Below are 24,374 nucleotides of genomic sequence, written 5' to 3'. Positions count from 1 at the left end.
GATGCGAATTTGTCTCCACCTGGTGTCTGAAAGTGACAGACTAGTGACCAACTCAAGTTCTCTGTGATCTGAATACAACGCTCTATCTATGTCCGATTGTTAGCAAATGAGAGGTTTGTGATAATTTTATTAAACAAAGCTTTATTTAGGAATATTTACAATATAAAAATGTGTTTATACCAAATAAAAAGGTGTTAAAACTAATTTCCCTTCACAAAACAGGACCATAAGATTAGTAATAATGCAGAACCTGTTCATAATCATCAGATTGCCAAACCCAACTGACATGCAATTAATGTGGCCCCCGAGGGGCTGTAAATGAAGAAGCCTTGGTGCAAAAGCTTGCAATGAATGCATTTAACAAATAAAAGACTAGATCTGAAAAAAAGAATAGAAAGAAGAATGGCTCAAATGTTACACAATCACTACAGCGACTGGACGGTGACCACCACTGACTTAATGCACGTTGATGCTGATTCAAGGAATCAGTGGCGGAAGAGGTACTCAGAAGTAGTCATTTACTTAAGTAAAAGTACCAGTACCACAGTGTAGAAATACTCTGTTACAAGTAGTATTAGCATCCAAATATACTTACAGCAACAAACTCACTCTGCAGAATGTAAAGTAACTCGTGACTAAAGTTTGAAAATAAATGTAGTTGAGTACAATATTTCCCTCTGATGTGTAGTGAAATATAAAGTAGCATTAAATTAAAATACTCAATTAAAGTACAAGTACCTGAAAATTGCACTTAAGAACATTACTTGAATACATGTACTTTTTTTTTACTTTTCAACACTGCAAGTTATGCAAGTTATTCCACTAATGAATCTTGACTTAACTTGGAAAGAGAACCAGAGCAGACAGCAGCATTTTACTACCAAATATACTGGAGACCACAACATTAACCTGGGACAGACAGACTGGTGTTTGTGGCTTCCAATAATCATGATCATATTATCAAGTTATTTTATTTGGACTGCTTATTCTAGCTAATTGGACCATTAGCTAATTTTGACCCATTTGCTGTTGACATTAATCTTGAATTAAGCAGTGAATGAATGAATGAGTAACTGTACCCTCTCCATACGACTCCTTAACAAAATAATCAAGTTTATCGATAATTTTTATATAATTAACTCAAGGTCCACTTTTAACTTTTAACCACATCCCACAGTCTTGGTCAGTGGATGAAGCTCAGTTGTTATAAGACATTTAACTCCTGTTACCCAATCTATGCAGGAACTTAAGTGTCTGTTATCTGTTACAGTAATTGCATTGCTTTCAGTACTTTTTTAGAAAAGTACTGCATCAGTTAGATATAATTTTGCTTCCTTATATGGGCACACACATGATGCTATCCAAAAATGAACAGATTCCCAAAAATGTCAGCATTATTGGGAGAAGGTGTAAATTTTGTATTCATTTATTTAAGGATAGAAATTCTCGGAGTGATAACCCCTAATGTTATGGGAGTCGGGAGAACAGACAAAACAGGAGCACTCTTAGAGTCTGTGCACACCTCTACAGGAAGCTTCCTACCTTTAAAATACAAAAAACTCTACTTTTTTCACTAAACATGTTTGATAGCAGTTTCAAGCCAAGTCTGCCATGTGACCTGAGAGTTAAATGCTTTTATGCAATATGTTTTGCTTTTATTGCAAAACCCAAAAACTGCTGCTGTGTTTCCTGCAGATTAATGATCAAAATTTCACCAAAAAGTCCATGCTGTCAGCAACATATTTATGTTTACCTCAGCAGCCAACTTGCCTGACCGGTATGTGCAGTGCAGGAGTGATCACATGTAAATCTGGACATTCCTCACTTCCCTGTACTGACTATATCCTCTTCTACCGTAGCATATATAAGTCTGCTGCAGGTTCTTTCATAATCACCGCTCTCTAACAGCCTCATAGGACCCATTTGCTGAATTAAACCTTGACTGATCGGAGGTGAAAACATGTCAAACGTGGCATTTTCGGCATTTGTGTGTTTATTTTTTGTCTGTTGCAGCAGAGCTATGCCGACTGCACTCAACCAGGAGGCTGTGAATGAAAGACCTGTGATCGGTAAGTGAAATGTGGTATCAGGACTGAATGTTGCTGCAGATGAAAAGAAGTTTAGGTGATACGGACATAAAAAATAAAGACCAAATGACACTTTCTTTGTAATTATATCACTGTTGAAATTTCTGTTTTCTCACAGCTGCTGTGTTTTTGTCCTACAGGGATTTTGACTCAACTAGTTTCAGATGATGTCATGAAACCATTCGGGAGGACCTACATACCTGCCTCCTATGTGAAATACATTGAGTCTGGGGGCAGCAGAGTGATGCCTATCAGGTGGGCTGAGTCCTCTATCCTGTTGTGGTGTTTACAACAGTGGAGATGTTACCTTTAATGTGAATGGAGCTTATTTTCAGTGTGCAGGCACGTTTTAAATATGCATGATAAAAATGTACACAATATTAGACTAATATTAGTATATTTAAGGAGGAAGCATGTCAGCATGAAGCCACAATCACATTACTTAGATGTTGTTAATTCTGTTGACTTTTGTGCTGTCAAAACAATATCAAATATTACAGTTAGGGAGAATTTTTTTGTTTTTTTGTTTGCAGGTTGACTCTTACTACTGCTGAATATGAAAATATCTTCAAGAAGATAAATGGGTGAGCCACAGTACATAAATGCGATAAATGTGTAAGAAGTTTCGGTTTCAGGGGGAAATCACATGTATATCTTACATAAATACAAACTGCATTTGTCCCTCGCTTCACTGCTCTAACTGTGTGATGTCTCTTTAGCCTGCTCTTCATCGGCGGAGCTGCAGATTTGGAGGCATCAGACTATGCCAGGGTGGCGAAGATCTTTTATAGACTTGCTCTGACGGTTTGTTCTGCCTTGTCTTAATATCTATGTACCTTTTAAAATAATTTGTTATTATTATCTGTCTTTTCATTTAAATGGAAAGAAACCAGAATGAATTTACTCAGGTTTTGTGCCTAAGTACAATTTTTTTTTAACCTCACAGCAATTCAGAGTGAATAGTTTAACTTTTTACTCCACTACATTTAAATGATTGCTACCATTGTACTGACTTTGCATTCTTAAATTTTTGCTGAGGAAATACACAGTAATCTTATACATAAACCATACGAAGGTTCAAACCAACTGACAGTATGTGGAATAGTTTAACCAGCTTCCACATTAAAATACTTTTTAATATCATTAATCCAGCAGTAATTTATTATTCTGGAAGGAATCTGTCTTTGCACTGAGGACTGAAATGGAAACGGTCTTTCAAGGAAATGCCTCTGGAAGTCAATTATTGCTTATAAACTCAATACAACTAACTCAAACTGGAATAACAGAACCTTGTCTCTATTTGCCCAGTAATTAGCACCAAATTACACAGTTCTTTCAAAGAAATTTCTGAGGAAATTATCAGGAAATCATGGTCCTGTAAACTAATGTTGTTACCAGCATTTAACAGAACATTATTAAGCAGAGTTGCTTTATTGTTTCAGACATGCAAAGTAAAATTTCTTTGTCTCTTTGTGTGTTCCAGGCTAACAATGCGGGTGACTTCTTCCCAATCTGGGGTACATGCATGGGGATGCAGCTACTGACTGTCCTGGTGGCTGGTGAAAATCTGCTGGCAAACACCACAGCTGAGAACATAGCGATGCCCCTCAACCTAACCAGAGGTTATAGCTTCCTGCATTATGGTTGATGTCGTAATGTGTGTCTTTTTTAAAAAATTAACGTACGGCCTTGATTTACATTTTGACTTAAGGAAATATAGATTCAAGGTAAACTATTTAATTTTCTGGTAAACTGCATGTACTGGATTACACCACTTAGTGTCAGTAGAGTCAAGTTACTAATCAGAGTTTTTGGCCCTAAAGTCAGACTCTGCTACTATCACCGAATCGTTTATGTATATGTATCTTGCCATGTAGTCACTGCTTGATGAAACCCTATCTTTTAAGATAGGTTGTTTTTAATATACTGTCTATAAAGTCTATTGTCTCTCTTCAATACCCCTCCCTATTCCCCTGCAGAGGCCCACTCCAGCAGGATGTTCCAGGGTTTTCCAGACGAGCTGATGAAGACTTTGACCCAAGAACCTCTGACTGGCAATTTTCACCACTATGGAGTTATAGTAGAGGTAGAGTAAATCCCTCTGGTGTCACTGTACAGTGTGTTTAACTTCCCTTGTTTGGGTTTTCCCTCGTTTTTGTGCTGAGAAATGAAATCAGAGACACTCGGTATGGTTTAAGCATTTGAAATGTGTTTTCTGGGGTTACCCAGGGCAAAACTTTTGCCTCTGTTGACAGTACAGATATAAATGTATACATGAGCAATCTGCAGATACAGTATTCATTCAGCATCACTGCAAACTATATGGCTAATAAAGGCTGAGTTACCCCCCTGGGGTCCCAAAAACCCAGGTTCACAGTGTGGCAATTGGATTATGGTAATTTGATTAAATAGGTCCTTTAAGTTTTAGCTGATATCAAACTTATATGATGCAAATTCCTAAATGAATTTGTGTTTAATCAAATCAAACCCGGGGCCATTCCGTATTCTAGCACAGGAAAAACTGAACACAGAAAGATAGAGAAGTGGGATGGGTATTGTTGTCCCGGGGCTCCCTAGCAAACTAATCTGTCCTTGTGCTTAAGATAAGATAGATAAGATCCCACACAGAGGAAGAACAAAATGTCAGAGCTTTAAAAGAAAGCACAAGAACAGATGCTTTTTATGGATAAATAATCTTAGAGATCTAGAACATTATATATTATATTGAGTATTAAAATAATATTGAAAGGTAATACATGAAAAACAGTCAAGTGTAATAAGACAAATGTTCTTACAGACCTTCCAGGAAAATGAGAAGCTGCAGAATTTCTTCTCCGTCTTGTCTACAAACGTTGCTGAAAACGGAGCCCACTTTGTCTCAACCATAGAAGGTTACAAGATTATTTTTATATTCATTTGACCAACTTAATCATTGCTCTGTAACAGATTTGTAATAACAGCAATATGCATGTTGTTTTTGTTTCTTCCTTCTTGCCAGGTAAGAGATATCCCTTCTATGGAGTACAGTGGCACCCAGAGGTGAATCGTTTCCAGTGGGACAAAAAGCTGAACTTTCCTCACTCCCCTCACGCTATTCAGTTATCGTCTCTCCTGGCTGAGTTTTTTGTCAATGAAGGTACGATGACAAACACATATTATCAATAATAATCCGTATTATTAGCTATTAACTAAGGTTGTGGGATATGTTGATATACACTGTGAGACGATATAAATTGGCTGCTTTCCCCATAATATCTCTGGTTGTATCAGACCATTGTGTGCAAAGTTTTGCATCAGTGTGAGGCGGTACCTTGATTTTTGCTTTTCAGATTTTTAATCCACTTGAATAGCCACAAATAGACATTCACACCTGTTTATTTTATATATAAAGATTTACTCAACTGAATTTCCATTTAGTTTAGAAAAATGCAATCTATATTTATATTACATTTTATCCATGCTGACCAAGCCTAGCACTGACAAGTGTTGAAAATATACAATATTTTACTATAACCGTAAACATGTTATAGTAAATGAACTCTGACAGGTGCTGACAGATGTAAAAACTCATACATATTTAACTTAACCTAAAACAACATATCGTGTTAGAGTTGACTGGGCGCATATCCAGGGGCCCAGCATGCCATCAGGTCCTTGCCTGTGCAAAGAAAAATAAAATTTGATTAGAAAAGCATAATTTGTCGGTTCAACGGCACATGGGTTACTCTATACAGATTGTGCCAATGAAAAGAGAAAGAACAGGTGTATAAACTGTATTGTTACAGGCTGACAATATATATACAGTAGGGCTGTCATGATATATATATGTATAGTGTGCACAGTGTTAATTTTTAAAATAACAGTTATCTTCATAGCGGTAGATCACGACAGCCCTAATGTATGACTATATATGTATATTAATGCCATCATGCTGGGCCATGTATGCCAAGAGAGCAACCCTTTTAATATGAATCTCTGGTGGGTAATATTACATTCAGTCAATGGAAATAAATTATTTTTATATAATCTGTTACATCAATGTGATACAGTGCCTTGATTTGTACGGCATTTATAAGAAAGACAACATAAATGTAGGGTTATTGTATCTGTAAACAGTTTCTCTACTGATTTTTCAGAGTATCTATGCACAACACATTGATATTGCAATATAACATTACATATACCATGATAGAGGATTTTATTTATATAGCTCACCCCATTGAGATTAAACATCCAGAGACCCAAGGACTTTTATTTGGCCACTTCCTCTACAGTAAAGCCCAGTCACCCAAATTTCCAAATGGAGATCTATTCTGTTTTGTTCTAATCACATACGTCTCACTTCTGCTTTGTTTAGGAAGGAGAAGTTTACATCAGTTTGACAATCCTGAGGAAGAGGCCTCGTCACTCATTTACAACTACATGCCTATCTATGCTGGAAACTTCACAGGATATGAGCAGCTCTATTTCTTCTGAGATCCTCCAGTGGTTGACTTTGTGTGTCACCCTGTGCATGTACAAAACAACGCTTTTCATACAGTTTATTGTGCAACACAACATTTGAGCCCAGAACTGCACACAGAAAGTCTGCTGGTTCTAATCACAGTTAGGCCTCAAACCCAAAGTTTGATTTCAGCCATGTGTGTGCTGACTCAGACTTCATTTTATTACACTGGGGAGAAGTTTCTGCACCAGTGTTTTTTTTTTTTACTCTCTTATACACACTTTATATAAATTTGACTACTTTTAGGTCATTAAAGAAATAAAGGATTTGACAAAACAGCCTCTCTCACCATCTTTCTCAGCAGATTGAGTTTCTCCAGTTGTCATGGAATCATCAAATTTCCATTTTTCTGAACACTTTAAGGACTTCTCGTCCACACTGGCTTAAAATTTGAGACCACAATGTCCTCTCAAGAATGAACCATCAATCTCAAATAAAGGATTCATTCATTTATTGCTTTCCTGCCAGAGTTTTACCCCTGGCAATGTGGAGACAACTTTGACACGGCATGCAGACTTTCACTTAGGGAAATAAACTGTAATTGAGCAGTTAAGTGAATAAATACAATCTCAAAATCTAAAAAATCTCACTTAACAATCAACAGATGCATGCTGGGAAGACTATGCTAATATCATGTTCCTTCGGAAATTTAATGAGTTGAGTGAACTGTCAACTAGTTACATCAAGTTAATGAGAAACATGAGCTGATTTCCATTGATGATGTTTTACAGACCACAAAAACATGTCAAGTCATGTTCATTAACGACAATTAAATAGTCAGTCATCAGAATAGTGGCTGATTACATTTCTGATGATTGAATAATTGATTAAAGAATAGAAAGACAAAAGTGGGGCAGTGGGTGCCCATGGCTGATTTTTGCCCCAGGGTCTCTTAGAGGGCAAATGCGACCCTGCAAGAGAGAGAAGACTTGGACTCATAACCTAAAATCTTGCCCCTGATTTTGTCCCTTAATGAATAAACCTTGAAGACAGACATGTAGTAGTAACCGATGGTGATGGTGATGATGATCACCGGCAGAAAACACACGCCAGGCCGTCACAACACACCCCGACCCAGGCAGGCTGAGGATTGGTTCCCGCTGCACGTCAGTAGCCTCTGCGGAGGGGCGGGAGCAGGGAAACCGAGCCACTGCTCTAGTTTCCCCCCTCTCACACAGATGCTGTTCACTGCCGCTGCTGGGTCAGGGTTATATGCCGTCTATTAATAATAACAGTCACAACAGCCACAGCGAGGAGAAGCTGGGGAAATCCACATCAACAGTTCTCCTTTTTGAGTCTGCGGGGACGAACGAGCGCCTAGATAATGTGACATAAACACGCTTCAACTTTTGCTTTTTTTCACCTTTTTATTCGTCTTTTACGACCCTTTTTTTTCAAACAGGTGCCATTGTCTCACTCAGCTTTCCCACTACTGGTACACGCTCACCGGCTCGACTCGGGCACTTTACTGCGGTCATCCATCTGCACAGGCGCCTGCGGCTTGTTGGTAAACACGAATCGGATCCCGCCGGCAAGGACTCCCTCTGGTGCATTGATGCACCCGTTTCAGTGGTGTAACGGTGAGCAGCAGTCATTTTTATACTGTTAGAGCTGTGTTTGTTACAGGCCTCTGTGATTCTAATGTGCAATATAGCCTGTTATTTATAGGGGAGTGAATTTCTGATGGCAGTCAGATTACACAGCAAGACTGTAAGTCTTTGAATCACTCCAGTGTTTTCTAAATTTAGACGTTTCCTGTCTGAGAAAAGACAATTTGCCGCACCTTCCTGCTAAAGGAAAACAAAATCACTACTTTTTAAAATAATAGCCTACTTAACAGTGAGTTTATAGTGCCCTACATTATCACTAATTAACAAAACTTAAATCACCTTAGTCCCTGGTTCAAGCTTCTCAGATGTGAGGATCTTTTCTTTGTTATATAGGACAGTAAACTGAATATCTGTTTTATTTTCAACTTTTGTTCAAACATAACAAGGTACTTGACGCATCTCTTGGGCTGAGGGAAATTATAACAGGCGTTTTTCACAATTTTCTGACATTTTATGGACAAAAAGATTAAATAAGAAAAGATAATCTGCAGATTACATTATAGTGTATTATAGACTAGTTGCTAAATGTTTTGTAAAATGCTTATAAAAGCTAAATAGGAGTACTTAAAGTAAAGTTATCCACTTATTAATTATATTTTAATTTACCTAGGCTGCTTAATCAATATAATCCCGTATTATATCTAATTCCAATTGAGAGCCACACAAAGCCAGCCATTGTGCTCTCTGTGTAACATTTGCCACCCTGGGTAATCTTGTTTACACTGACTCACTCTATCTGCAGTCTCTCACTTACACGCTTCTTGGCCTTGACCAATTATCTACAAAAGTCTAAACAACTTCTCTGTCTTTTTTCAAACTGCCGTTTTTGCGTCCGGAGATGCGTCAGACGTGCTTAAAGAAAATGAGTCCTTTCATAGCAGTGAAATGGTGCGTCAGGGCTTCATTGTCACAGTGAGACCTGGATGATGGATTAGTGGTCTCTTTCCTTTGCCTTCGCTTGGTTGAGTGCAGCAGCCACAGCAGCCTCCTCGTTGGACTGTTGGTGGTGTTCAGACAAGAACAATTACTCCCTTTGTGCTGCTCAACTCCCCTGCTATTCATAGGGGAAATAGTACACACACACACACAGTAACACAGTATCAAAGAGTGACTATCTGCTGGAAAAATGAAGCAGTATCAGGCAGCCACAGCTCAGCGTCTGCTCTGTGTGTCACTTCATCTGTGATCGTGCCTATTTGTTCCAGTGTTTATACGTGGCACATGTAGCACTTTTAAGCGTATGATGGAGAGTTTTTGGGTCCAAGCTGCTTTCTTCCTGAAAACCAGCAGCAGCAGCAGCCATGCAGGCAAGGCTTGAGTGTTTCCCCCCCATGTGAACTGCTGAATATTTGATGGGAAGTTCTGTCTTTAGTGCAAGCGGCAGCAGCAGCAGCAGAAGAAGAAGACGAAGCAGCTTTGTGTGAGTCTGGCGTATATAGGACAAAACCCCACCAGGCATCTCATAGGAGCTGTCAGGGAAGCTGCCATATTCGAGGTATTTTACAGCTCTGTCAAATCACACGGGGACTTTCCTGCCGTTCTGAACAACAACACAGGAATCTTTCACGGCTGAAACTCAACACGAGTGACTCAGATTCTCTCTGTCGTCAAAAATGAGAACTTTCGCTAGCTAGCCCTCATCCTTTTTCTGCATCTGCGACTCTTGGCGCCATGGCAACGGGGCGCCTCCTGAGTGTGCCAATATATAGGTCAGTGGTCATACAGGGCTCCTCCCAAAGCAAAATACCACATATAGCTGTCTGCCCTCCATGCATACAAACATGTACGACGTGAGGGCACATACATAGAGACAGTCGTGACATGATGAACACACACATAAAGACTTGAATACAAATGACCCAGATTCGGATTGTGAGTGTGCAGCAGCTTCACAGGTGATTTGTGCCATCAGCCATGCAGTGACATGAATACATGAGCAGAGACGTGTACTCCCCCCACACGCTGCGTGAGTCTCTTTGTCTGCTGGTGATCTTTGTGAAGCAGATTGTACGACAAATGTAAACGTGATGGCGAAAATTAGGTCTACCCGCCTGTTTGCTTTCATGGTCACGTCTTCATGTGTCTCCAGCTGAGGCCATGCCCTCAGTGATATTCTGGGAATATGGAGGGTCTAACCACTCGAAGGAGGTTTCATTTTACAATAGTGCAGGTTACACGTACATGTTGGTTTTTTTTAAAGGCTGATTCTGACTCAATATCTAAGCATTTGACTGTATATGAGGAAGGGAAACAGTCTGAAGAGGCTAAAACGCAGGAGCACATGTAGTGTAAAAAACAACTTGATTATGAAAGGGAAAGTCCTTTATTCCAAATTTCCCCAAAAAGTCCAAGTAATATCATCAAACTCCACTTACAGTATCTGAAGTAAAAGTAGCTACTTTAGGTGAAGCTAACTGCTTTATAGACAGTTTGCTAGTTTAGTGCAGTTGTTTCCAAGCTCATATATCAGCTGGTATTAGTTCACTGCAGACATACAGTGTCGATATAGTTTATACATTTCAGCTGATAAATATTTTGTCACCCTTCTCCAGTTTGTCCACCAGAGAGGAAGAGCAACATTCTTTTTCAACTGTAAAATGTCTTGGACACATTATTGATTCTGTAAAGAAAATTAACATTGGCCGATATTTCATTATTAGATTTTTTTTCTTACACTCAAATATAATTCCCACTAATTGCCTCTGTTACGGTCCTGACCGTATTATTGACTTATTCAATAATAATAATAGTAACAATATTAATTATCCCCTGTTCTTTTTCTGTATGACTGTTGTGTGAGTGCTTTCCAGCAAAATCCAGCATCAGGCTTTAGGAAGGGTCAACGGAGGGGTCGAGGCCCTTCAAGGGGGCACTAGATTAATTTGAGGGGTCATATGATGATTAATGGGAGAGGAGAGAAGAAAAAACATAATCCTGTAACATATACTATATGTTTTTTTTTTGGGGACTTTTCTTGGACCTGTGCAATTTAGTGAAACATTGAATAATTTGACCTTGTTAGGCCTCAAATAATCAGTTAGATAAAACCATCCGTGACATTTAATGAGACACTTTTGGTGGAACTGTTAACAACTAGTAGACTTACAAAATGTGACACTAAATAGACACTGATTTATTGTCAGGGGTCACACATCAAAAAGACTGGAACTACTGGTTTAATCTTTGACATTGTCTTATATTTTGGCTTCTGAAATGTAGCATTAAATTGAAATATTCAAGTAAAGTACAAGTACCTGAAAATTGTACTTAAGTACAGTACTTAAGTAAAAGTACTTTAGGTCTTTATACTACAAGTGTTGCTGGAGTTTTGACCTCTTCAGACTGTTCAAATGAAATCTGAAATCAAAAGGTATTTAGTATTCTCCACTGCAGTTAGATAAAATTTATAGAAAATATTATAAAAATAGATGAAATGTGTATTTTGACCCATGACCTGGGTATTCGTAAAATCCTGCCTGCAGCTCTGCACATGTGCTTCGATCAGTTTGTGTTTAATTTACACTCCCATGTTGATGGTGTTGATGGAGGTTCAGGCAAACGCAGATGTCTCTGGTAATGATCGCTGAGTGAAATCATTTTGTGATGGAACTTGAACGTGCAGACATCAGTGAAGAGCCTCGATTAATGGAGCATCACTGCTCATTCTGCGGGAGTGGAACGAAGAGGCGGGAAGTATTGATCCTCTCATACTGCAGCGTCCACTGTGAGGCGGGAGAAAATGTCAAATAGAAATGTCAACGTGTTACTTTGGCTGCAGGAGTGACTAGAAATACCAGGATCGATCAAAAAAAACTGTGCCCCGAGAAAACAATACCTATCACAGGGAAATGAAACTGGTAAAGGTCTCCATCCGTCCATTCATCCCCTCATCCATCCTTCTATCTGTGTATTCATCCATCCATCTGTCTGTCCATCCATCCATCACCTGCATTTCCATCCATGTGTCCAACTACCTATTCATTCATCCATTCATCTGTCTTTTCCTCCCCCCATACGTCCACGTGTCCACCCATTTGTCCATCCATGCATTTGTTTGTCCGACCATCCGTCCACCATCCATCCATTCACGTATCCAGCTCTCCTTCCATCATCCATTCATCCTTCCACATGTTCATCATCCACCTATCTGTCTGTCCATTTATCCATCCTTTTGTCCACCCGTCCATCCATCCATCCATCCATCCGTCCATCCATCCATCCATCCATCCATCCATCCATCCATCCATTCATCTGTTCATCCTTTCATCCGTCTATTTATTTTTAAAATTTGAACTGTGCAGTTTCATACACCACAGTTTGTTTCTACAGTGAGAGTGTAGTGTTTCTTTCTTCCCCTTTGTGGCACACAGCCCCCTGAGAGGCCTGTGTCGGTGCCGATTCACTATCACTCACTGGGTTAGTGTGACCCTGATCTCACAAAGCCCACTCTCACATGCAGATACTCATTTCTCATTACTCATACAAGCACGTGGGCTCTCTGTATCTCTTTGTCTCTGCCTATCTAATCTACAATGGTTTCTCCCATGACTCCTTTGCTTGCACTCCAGGAATCCATGGTTGTTCTCAATGTATTTATACACAATAAACACAATCCATCAAATACTGGAAACTACACACATACTGCAACCTGTCCAAAGTCGTGCCACATTTGTTCTTAAATCTTCAGCACAGACCACCGCTACAGTGATAATCCGTCTCCCAGTAAAACAAACACAGACAGCCCTGCAGGCACGCAGCTGGCCACCAACGTTGTTAGATGTTGATATCTGGTTGAATGTAGGTCGGGACCTCAGGTGACCGAAGTTCAATGACTACTGCCAACATCAATATGACATAGAATACTGATGATGACGTTGATATTTTGCTGGTTTTAAGTGGTGTTGTTCACAATGTCAATTAGCAAGTATTTAGCCAAAATTGAATGTCTGTCCGACGTTAGAGTTCAAGATCTTCCTGTCGTTACGTTGACGTCCAGTGCCTGCTTGGAGGAATGTAGCGTCAAAGCAGGTTCAGTTCAAGACATGAAAACATCACACTGCTGCATCTTTAATGTACTTCTAGTCACCAGCAGTGTATATGGCTGAATCACCTCAATGGTGCCATTTTAATCAAATTGCACTCACTGATTCTCAGAGTGTTAGTGCTTTTTGTCTTGAAAACTATTTCATTTCAATTTAACAATAGATGGCTGACAAATATAATCTTTTCATCTATGGCTAACTGTTACTTTCTCATCTGTCCACTAATGCTTCTAAATGCACTGACCCTTTATCGGGCAAATACATGTGGATCTGCCGTGTGAAGAGAGACGTCCATGTTGCTTGGATACCGCATTAAGAGTGTTTTAATGCTGAAGTACAACATTGAAAAGGACTAATTTTCCATTACAGGAAAGTGCAGTCATTCTCTACCTCTTTCCCTCGACCTTTGTGTCTGTGTATGTGTGTGTTTGGAGGCAGACACAGCTACAGGTCTGACCCTCAGCTTCCCATGAGTGGCAGAGTATTTTAAAAAGAAGTATGTGCACCGTTGCATTCACTTGTGTTTTGAGACATATTGTTACACGTGGCAGTGTCAGGCCTCCACTCTTGACTATGTTCTTCCTGCAAATGTGTTTTTAAATCTTCCATATGTCTTTGTTTAGGGTGCTTCTGTGGTCTTGGACTGGTTTACGCCAACAAGTCGTGCACCATGCCGCCCATCACCTTCCAGGACCTGCCTCTGAACATCTACATGGTCATCTTCGGGACAGGCATCTTTGTCTTCATTCTGAGCCTCATCTTCTGCTGTTACTTTATCAGGTGAGGGGCAAAAACACAAGAAATATGTGGAGAAAAAACAAGAAAAGCAGGAGGTAGAAAACAGAGGAAGAAGGTCCTGATCAAGGTCCTACCTGCCCAGATGTCATGAAGACAAATTACTTGTTCAACTTCTAGCTACTGTTGCCTTCGCTCATCCACATCCCAGTATGCAAAGTGCACCTGACTATGGTAACCATTTATCTCAAACCTGCAAAGTTCACCATGTAGTCGGGTCAGATTGAGGTTGGATCATGTTCCCACCCCAAACTAACCTCTCTAGAGTTTGTTTGTGATCTAACTGAGACCACTTCCTCTAAAAGGTCTGTGTGTGGCTGTTTTGCTCTGCACTTTTGTATGACTGCTGTGAATCCTACCAAGAGAGGAAATGAACCAGAGTCTGATTCAACCAGAATAAAATAGCACAGGTTTGAAAATGTGGAATATAAAGTAAATTGCGAACAAAGTGACATTTTCACCAAAGTGATTACAATTCATCCTTAAGTGTACCACATTTAATGGCAATCCATGCAATAGCTGTTGAGATATTTTAGACCAAAGCTGTAGACCGACTGACACCCCTACAGTAAGGAGATTGTGTGTGTCTGCAGGCCAGAAACACAGTGAGGGAGGGAAGGAGGTATAAAAAAAGAGGAACAGGGTGACCTCCCCTGCCGCTGACAGTGAACTCCCTGAAGAGCTGAGGGGACGTTTGTGTCTGAAGGACAGGATATGAGGCAACAGGAAGCAGACCATCACAATGTATGAGGACAGTAGTGAGGAAAACTGCAGAGAAACTGTGCTCAGAATAAACATCAGGAAACGTCAACACCTGCAGAAGGGGGTTTTTTTTTTTCTTTCTTTTTTATAGCTCTCTTTGGGTGACTGAGCATCTGTATTTGTCAAATTACCTGACACCTCCTAATGTGGTGTGCTATTTTTGGCATGAGACATGATTTTGAATTGCTCTCCAAACTGGCTGTGTTATCAAAATGTCAAACAATTAAAAGAAACGTGTCTGTTGGCTGGAGACATGCATAGCCAGCGTGCCATCTGGAAAACATAGCAAAACACAAATGGAAATGTCAAAATGCAAATGAATGTCAGGAACAGTGGTAGCTGGTATCCAGTAGATATGTGGCTTTTCAGCTGAGTTTTGTACATTTTCCTCCTGTGCAGCTCATACTTTCTCTATAATTGGAGATAACTGAATCCTAGCAACTGCACCAAATGGAAATAATAATATCAACCAAACCTCACAACACCAGCTGACAAAAAAATGTCCACACCAAAACTTGTATTTAGTAGCTGTTGTGGCCAAAAAAATTGCAGGTTTAAATTTGAGTGTTGTTCGGCCAATAAATAAAAGAAATAAAGGAATTGATGAAACAGTCTCATCCCAAGGTCCACTCAGCAGCTGTTCTGGAGCTTTCAGTCATATGATCATGATCTCCATCAGCAGCAGATGGCATTTGCTCAGATGTCACAGAACTGTAGATAATCAATGTTCCTTTTTTCCTGAGCATTTTAAAGACCTCACGTGTATGTTGACTTAAAAAAAAAATCAAAAGCTCAAAAACTCACTAAATGAACCTGTAATTTCCAAAATCAGGAATGAACCTTCACCTTGAAGTCCACATCTATATCTATCTATAACTCCATCTGAAGATCATGATGAAGATCATGTGTAAAGAGAATGTGACAGAATGAAATTTGCCCAGTTAAAAGTGATCAGTATTTGGAGATCAAATATTTTAAGAAACAGAGAATCCCTATGTTTTAGCTCTTAGGCAAACCTCGAGTAAAAGCTTTAAAAGACAGAAAATCAAGCATCAATTCAGAGCATGTTTTTTATCTTTGAGATATTTTTACACTGTAGTTACCACCAAGAGAAAAGAAAACCTTCCGAAAAAGTTGATTCAAATAGTATCAAATAAAACCAGAACACATCTCAGTATTTATCAAAGCCTAGGTGGTTGTGTTGGGGTCAGACAAATTTCTGTAATCATGGATGTTTTGTTTGGCCTGGGCTCACCACTAAATTGACCATCAACTCTGTCAGAAAAGCTTAGATCCTTCCTATTTCTTTTGAAGCACTTGCCTGTGAATCATATCCAGTGAGTCACTTCCTTTCAGCCCCATTAACACACACGGTAGTCTTGGGTAGGAGTGTGATTGTGAATTCATTTATAGACCGGGTGATTCATCAGATGAATACTGAGTGATGAATGCCATTCCCTGTTGGGGGCAGGTTTCGTATTATCTCTCTCTTAGACAGACTCTCTCTAGATCCTGTGTGTCAGGGAGTTTGATTTTAACATTATGGTGAAAAATCCAAGTCTGTCTCTGTTCTTCTATGTAAGTATTCCTCCTTTAATTATATGCTGCAATTATATGTATAATATGTTATATGAAGTTTTCTAAAATGCCTTGAAATCAAGGTGAGGTTTGCCAAACATGATGCTTTGCTTTTGTGCTTATCCTTGCACCAAGTGGGGGTGTGGACGCAGCAGTACCTGCAACCACAAGGGCACATACCAAAAATATCATATCTTTAATTATACCCCAATCTTCTCTGACACAGCTGGGTTTATAGTCAATAACAGAGCAGCTAGTCGGAGAGATATTTTGAGAACCACGAGGCGCAGGGGCGAGCTGAGAGTGTTTTTTTAGCCAGACGATACGTGGACTGAGGGCAGAGATATTAAGCTACCGGAGCGTCTATCCCCAAATAAATTCACTGACTCATTTAATTACTGTCAGTGATCCTTGAGACTGGACTTGTGAAATCCCTTGAGGGTACATATCCCAACGCAACAGGCTGTTTCTACATCTTAATGTGGTCGCTCATTGGCCAACAGGAAACATGACAGGTTAATGTACCCACTCAAACCTCTTTTCGAAACCCATGCAGCCCCGTGACACTGAGAATGTCCATGCAGACATACAGTTTCTTAACTGCAGAGGATTGGAGGACAAACAGAGAGTGAGAAAAATAAAGTAACAGTTAAGTACTAAATGCTATAACAATACAAACGGCAGGTTGGAGGTCACCTCAACCTGACACATGGACATAGAACATAGAAAGTGTTATCAGGTCATTGTCTGTGTTTTTCAATCTGTGGAAAAAAGGGGTTAGGGTTTTATCTTCCCTTTAGTCTGGTCTTCAGCAGCTAGAATGCAGCTCAATCAGATTGAGGTCAGGTGATTGACTTGACCAGTCATGATTAATCCACATCTTTATACTGAAAAGCTTTTTGGTTGCTTCGGACGTTTGTTTAGGATCGTTGTCGTGCTGGATGATGAAATGTTTCCCAATTAGTCTTGATACATTTGGCTAAATCTAAATACCATGTCCGACAAATTGTGGTGGTGGCTTTGCATCATGAAATGTTCCTTTCATCATTATGAGAGAAGTTGAGTTTTGTTCCATCAGTCCATGATCCAGAACTTAGAAACCATTTTCTTTGTATTTGTTTTTGGGCACTGCAGCCTGTCCTCAGCTGGCATTAAATACCTGGCAGTCCTCCACATCACGGTTCAAAAACTGAGCTTCAATTGACAATTTCAAATTGTTCTGGGAGCAATGAAACTGTTACATTGTGGACTGGGTTCATTTAAACAGAGTGGGCGTCCATAGCCTTACTGCCAACTTGACCTATGGCCTCCAGCGCCCCACTGCTGGTATTTGGAAAGGGTCAGTAAAATCTGTGGAAAGAAGATTATTGTTTTCTACCCAGCACAACAAGGACAACGCCATGGATCAGTCCCAATCTCTACCCCCTCCCTCCCGCCTCACCTCTCAGAAATATCTCACAAAAGCTAAGGGTGCAGATAAAAGGGACAGACGAGATCTTACAGTGTGGCACCAAAATTTCCTGCCTATCCAAACAAAGCAAGGGCAAGCTCCGTACAATTAGCGTTACAGGGCATGCTGACATCTAGGACCACCTGGGTCCTTACCCCACACCCCCTTTCAGCTTACGTCTCCCTCCCTGCTGTTGATCCAGCCCACCACAGACAGCGAGGAACAGCTCCTATATCTGCCATTCCAATTTTAACCAGCATCAGGATGAACAAAGTGTACTCAAAGCGCACAGCTACTTTATCTAATCTGACTCCGGTTGTGCGTCAGCCACAGATTGTGTCACACAATGCTTTTAGTGCACTAAACTTAGCTTTATTAAATATCAGGCCTCTGGCTGACAAGTCATTATTTATTAATGATTTTATTATCAAGAAAAATTATGTTTGTAACTGAAACTTTGTTAAATGAAAGCAATAGTGCAGCAGCGAGTTCAGCATCAAACTTCATTTCTTTGCTGCTGTCTCCAGCGGTGGGGAGCAACGTCAATGTTAATTCTTGTTTCTATCACTTATATTCTTCTACCGAAGTTAGCATGCTAACTAGCTAGCCCCAGTCACACAGCAGAGAAAACTTACAAATATCCCCCTTAACTGTGTTGTCATAGTGGGGGATTTCAATATTCATTTTGATAATCCCAAAGGTGGCAGTGACAAAGATCTTTTGTACATCCTGGATAACTTTGGACTTTCCCAGCATGTAACAGATTCAACACAGAACAAGGGACATAGTTCAGATCTAAATATTTCCAAAAGGTCAAAACATTTCTGAGGTTCCCCTTTCTGATCATTACTGTGTTTTCTTTTGTTGCAGTTTTAATACATTGACTGACCTTGTGTCTGAATGGTACTATATAAATTTGCTTTGCCTTTTGAGGTTTACAGGGGGTTTGAATTTTGTGGTGAATCCTCTGATGTTATGATCATGAAGTCTCTTGATTGTTATCAAGGAAACATGTACGCCTACATCCTGGAGAGCATTCTTGACTTGATGTGCAGTCGTAAAGAGGTTTTTCTTCACCATGTAAATGATTTTCTGCTCATTCACAAAAGATTCATTTTCCTCAGTCAACTGGTTCGTTTGATATTTAATAGTTTTCCTGTTATCACCTGCTTTTAAAAAAAAAAAAAGTACCCAACTGTTGATTCTGGCAAACCAACTACCTTTGATATCTCTGTGAGAGAGAGAATGTAAATGATATCTCTCAACTCTCCATTGACTCTGAGCCCCATTTTTTGTGCATGAACTAACATTGAAACGACACACAGTTGACAAAGAAACATTTAGTAGCCACGTGTGCATTTACTTTTGAACCCTTGCAGTCTGGGCACTATCTGATAAAAGGGCTGTATCTCCCACATAGTTCTCTCTATATTGAGCTATATTGATTTAAACTCACTTAAATTAAAGCTGAGACTTGAGACTTTACTGCATTACTCCTAAAGAACAAAAATTAAGTAACTGTACAAATACTAACCCAACTCAAGATTTTATTGAAGTTTGTTGCCTTTCTTTATATAGTGTTGAATATACAGTATTTGAGACAGAAAAACATTGTTTTGGTTGAGATTGTTACTGTAAATCGGATTTCCCCAAAGATTTCTGCACCTATTATTATATTGTGTACTGTACACCTGTTGAATTCAATTGTTGCTTCATACAGTAAGAACGGGTCAATAGTAACTGTATGACGATTTTCTATTCTTGCAAACCGGGCACAATAGCTGAACTGATCTCCGTTATGCCCCCCTTTCACCCACTTCACATCATTCTCCAGGCATGGGAAACCTCAGCACATGTAAAACGCGTATCCTCGCATTGTTCCACATGGAAGATTGTTAGCAGCAATCAGTGTAAACAATAAACCGAGAGACAAAAACAACGAATAACTTTCATTTCCTTACATTAAGCACCGACTCACTGACATTTTTTTTTTTTTTTTTTTTTCGTCTATTTTGAGGGGGATCAGATCACAAATAAACATTCTTCTTTCATCTCAGATGCTCTCGCTACATTTAGTTTCAGGACCAAATCACAAACAGTGATGGACATTTGAGTCTATGTTTAGTTGTGTAAAAACAGGAGGCCAAAAATAACCGCCTGAACAGACACGGCTCGCCAAGTGATAAAGATCTCCTCTCCATTGTTGGGTTTTGGGGTGGTGCAGGGATTCAAAGCAGCAACGTACTCATTAGCCGTGTTTGTGTATATGTGTGCGTAAGTGTGTTTGTGTGTGTTTGTGTGTGTTAGTATGTGTGTGTGGTTACATGATTAGTCAAGTGTGTTAACAATATGTATGCGTGTGTTTGTGTGTGTGTGTGTGTGTGTGTGGTTGCAGGGGAACATGTATTTTTCCACAGATGTGTGGCCACTGTAGCTGTTAGAAAGGACAGTCAATTATCAAAGTCAACCCTGCAATTACACAGCTTCAGTTACACACAGTCCCATAATTTAACCACACAAACTTAAATCTTTGCCTGAATCAAATGACCTGCTGTTAAACTCAGCTTGGAATAAATATACAGACATCTTTATCTCTTAATAAACAAATGGAAAGTGGTGGAAAGAAACTAAGCACATTAAAACACATGTACTATAACTGATTATAAATAATAATGGCACAGTACTTTATCCACTACATTCCAGAAGGAACTGTTTTAGTTTTTAGTCAGCTATAGTTATGAGTTACTTTGCTAATTATGATTTTAAGTTTAGAAAGATATGATGCTTATGTATAGATACAGATTAAACTACTCAAAAGTAAGGTAGTTGGTGCTCACATGTTAATGCATTAATGATGATAATGATTTTTGATCTCTTGGCGGCAGAGGAAACACATTTTGAACACAACACTGAGATATTATCCCCTTGTAAAGTTGATAAAGTGAACCTCTCGGAAAACAGTTGCTTATTTACACCTTCCACAGTTACATTCCTCTGCAGTCGTGTGTTTGGCAACCTGGCAAATGCAAGTCAGCACCAAACAGCAGACAGACATAGTTAGCAACTAGCTGGTGAACATAGTGGAGCATTTAGCATCTTAATAGCCAGATATTTCCTTCAGGACTTGGTGGAGACCAAAACAGAACTAAAAGGAGAATGAATACAGGAGTTCGATTTTTAAATGAAAAGCTAATGTTCTTCCGTACCTGCTGGAGGTGTAAATAAGCAGCTGTTTGCTAACAGGTTCGGATTGTGTTTACAGTTTGTTTCCACTGCCCCCAAGTGGCGAAGAAAATCAGAAAATGCAGGTTGAAGTACATTTTTGTGATCATCCTACTGTAATTGTGAAATGGAAAGTAAAGTACATCAAAACTGTACAGTACTTGAGTTAATGTACTCAATTACATTACATCACCAAATTTTTCTTAAGCACATCTTAAGTACTTTATTGCAGAACTTTTATTTTTAATGGACTGTTTTTGTATTGAGGTATTTCTACTTTTACTTGAGGAACAGATCCTCCAACATTTTAAAGAGGACGTGAATGCAAAGTATGGTTGATTGAAGGCTCCACAAATTGTAAAGTTCCAAAGTTATTTATTGGTGTTTTTCCTCTATCCTTCCACAGCAAACTACGACACCAAGCCCAGAGTGAGCGGTTTGGATACAGAGAAGTAAGCATGACAAGTATACTTTGCACATTTTAAGGTCTAAATCAAAGGATCTTTATTTAACATATTTGTTTTTTGTTACTCTACAGGTAGTTTTAAAAGGAGATCCAAAAAAGTTGAATCTTCATGGGGTAAGAATTTTTTAACATTATTAGTGAGTAAACGGCTTGAAACTGATATTAAAAATGAGCCATGATAATTTCATCAAATGACTGTCTTCTCTCACTCTGTCCTGTCTGTCACTCACACAGCAGACATGCGCCGTGTGTCTGGAGGACTTCAAAGTGAAAGACGAGCTGGGAGTGTTGCCATGCCAACATGCTTTCCACAGGAAGTGAGTACAGGAGAGCTCTTGTTACCATTTTGCACCTGCTTGGGCTGGTGAAAATGAACACGGTTCAATCTGAAGTTCAGTGATAAGTAAGATGGATAAGTATTTTTGACTGCAGGAGTCCTTGTTCAACAGTACTTATATTCATTCATTTTTACGTTTCATTTTTCTGCTCATTGCTAATAAGGATGAGAGAGAAGTGGTCAGGGCTATAATGTGTCCCAGCATGCACTGTGCAGATGGCAGGTAGTGCTAGTAGGAAGATCTTGTAGGGTAAGCATAGCTGATGTTTATTAGGTGTATTAAATTGTGGTTTACCTTTCCACACTTTAGTCCCCCTGAACACGAGGAATAAAAAATAACTAAATTTATCTGACTTATTTAGTGCGCGTTGAAGAGATATGTCACATGTCTGGTGCTTGGACCCTATAGTAATGCTGCGTTATACCAGGGTAGAAAGCTGTACAGGAAACCCCCCATCAGATCAGATTAAACTACCCAACATTACACTGTATAAATTCAGGACACTATTTTACTCTTACTTTTACTTTTGATACTTGTAGTACATTTTGCTGCTAATTATTTTACATCAACAATCATGAAGGCATTTATTGGAGTATTATATTGTTTGGTATGGCTGCTTTTACTTAAGTTAAAAGTATTTTGTTTTTTGTTTGACTTTTATTTGATCAGTGTAACATGTCAAAATGTGTGAGAGGAATCATGATCTCATGTTGCAAACCTGGTGATGAGGGCCTGTGTTCTTCTGCACAGGTGTCTGGTAAAGTGGCTGGAGGTTCGCTGCGTCTGCCCCATGTGCAACAAACCCATAGCTGGCCCCCCTGAGCAGCACCACAGCATAGGGACTCTACTGGATGAACTGGTGTAACCTCTCAACACCTGCCAGCCCGGGTGGAGCAGCTGGTATAAGTTAGTGACCAACACGGAGAGGGACACTGTTTTGCGGTTAAAACACGGCAAAACACCAACATGATGATAGTAAGTTGGGGTAACCTAGTTACCACCCGAAGGAAGACTCTGAAGGATGCTGTTGCCTAGCAACCATCTCTGAGATGGCAACACGACACCTTGTGGTGTCTGAGAGATTATCTCCAGCCACCCACACATCACTCCACCACTCTTCTTTCAACATCCCCCTCTCCACCCGATCCTTCACATCTTCTCTTGTTGCCTTGAGTGAGGTTAATGGCACCACTGGTGTGGAGGAGACACAGTTGAATTTTTCACAGCGATGTGGGCGAATGAGTCCGGAAGGATGACAGCACTTGGCAGGAGGCGCTGATCCCCTCTGAGCATGTATGAGTGATGTGTGTCACTGTGGGCACTGATATGAAATAATATCAATATTAGCTGTGGCTATTGATATTCTTGTCTGAATAAATTACAGTCAAGAAGCTGTGAAATTGATATTTTCTGCTCAGCATCCCCGGCAGTATAGCACGAGGACACGTTGACAGAAGTTACACTGCTAACAATACAGCAAAATCATGAACAAGGGTTTAACAAAGTTATTACTGTAGCGAAGACATAGACAGTGTTTGTTAAAACTGCTTTCGAGGGAACTTTTTTAAAAGACTTGGCCTAAAATTATAAATTGAAGTCACACTGGGGAGGAAGTGCTGGAAAAGGTGGGTTCACACCTCATCAACTTGTAGCAAATTAATCAGTATTTTCATCGTCTTTCTCACAACGCCACTGATTTCTGCTGATACTTAAAACTGATACTGAGTGTAAAATCCATATTGGTGCCCACCCACAGTAGTATCATGTATGTTCTACATACTGCACATGCTCCAGTTGGTTTTTCCACCGGAGTGTTTTATTGTTCTGACATGTTTTTATTGTGTTAATGTATTTGAAAGGAACTGACTCCTCCTGCCTCTCACTGTAACAGTTTGGTTCTTTGTTGGAATTAGTTTTTGTTTTAGATATTGCACTTTAAATGCACACACACACACACACACACAAACACACACACACACATACATACACACACACACACACACACACACACACACACAACACACACACACACACACACAAAACAATTTCCATGCGGCACAGCAGGTCCCTTCTTTTCAGGTGTGGTGAAGCTTTTATAAAAGTGAAGTATCATAGATGCTGCTTCACCTGGAGATAAGCAAAGTATCAGTATTTTTGTGGCATTATTTCTGGTGATTTTGTTTTACATTCCTTGGTTGTTTTTTTTTTTTTTGTTACTTACAATGATTCAGAAAGCAAAGCACTGCCTAAATTGAGCACAAAACTCACAAAGCACATTGTCCAGATACAGTAGGCGCCTGCACTGTAATTAAAAGCCAAACATGTACACACACACACACACACACACATTTGGGGCTGTTGAATTCACACCCATGTGCCAAGAAAAGAAATGTAAAATGTCCTGTTGCATTTTCAACACACGAGCAAGAGAAATGTTCTGGCCACATTCCACATTTTGTAATCTAACAGATGTAAATAACTTGAAACAATAATAAATACAGTTGTCTGTTTTGCGCAGCC

At 39.6% G+C, this 24,374-nt stretch overlaps 2 protein-coding genes across 3 annotated transcripts; both read left to right on the top strand.

The window, feature by feature from the left end:
- Positions 1 to 104: 104 nt before the first annotated feature.
- LOC130170263 (gamma-glutamyl hydrolase) lies at positions 105 to 6,858 on the top strand. The gene is made up of 9 exons (XM_056377477.1): positions 105 to 2,069; positions 2,228 to 2,342; positions 2,621 to 2,671; positions 2,807 to 2,891; positions 3,571 to 3,709; positions 4,067 to 4,173; positions 4,885 to 4,978; positions 5,086 to 5,223; positions 6,445 to 6,858. The coding sequence occupies exons 1-9, from the start codon at positions 1,961 to 1,963 to the stop codon at positions 6,561 to 6,563; spliced, it is 957 nt and encodes a 318-aa protein (XP_056233452.1). The 5' UTR covers positions 105 to 1,960; the 3' UTR covers positions 6,564 to 6,858.
- A 782-nt stretch (positions 6,859 to 7,640) lies between these two features.
- Positions 7,641 to 24,371, top strand: rnf122 (ring finger protein 122). Of its 2 annotated transcripts, none has more exons than XM_056377037.1 (6): positions 7,641 to 8,171; positions 13,867 to 14,023; positions 21,457 to 21,502; positions 21,589 to 21,630; positions 21,754 to 21,833; positions 22,605 to 24,371. In XM_056377037.1, exons 1-6 carry the CDS (start codon positions 8,147 to 8,149, stop codon positions 22,717 to 22,719), a joined length of 465 nt encoding a protein of 154 aa, XP_056233012.1. In that variant the 5' UTR covers positions 7,641 to 8,146; the 3' UTR covers positions 22,720 to 24,371. The 2 variants fall into 2 exon arrangements, with proteins under 2 accessions (XP_056233012.1, XP_056233010.1); XM_056377035.1 differs by having other exon boundaries at positions 7,705 to 8,171; positions 21,751 to 21,833.
- The last annotated feature ends 3 nt before the right edge of the window (positions 24,372 to 24,374 follow it).

This window comes from Seriola aureovittata, chromosome 5 (assembly GCF_021018895.1).
Source record: "Seriola aureovittata isolate HTS-2021-v1 ecotype China chromosome 5, ASM2101889v1, whole genome shotgun sequence".
Lineage (NCBI taxonomy): Eukaryota > Metazoa > Chordata > Actinopteri > Carangiformes > Carangidae > Seriola > Seriola aureovittata.
The sequence above is the reverse complement of the archived record's forward strand: the minus strand, read 5'-3'. Positions and strand labels throughout refer to the sequence as shown.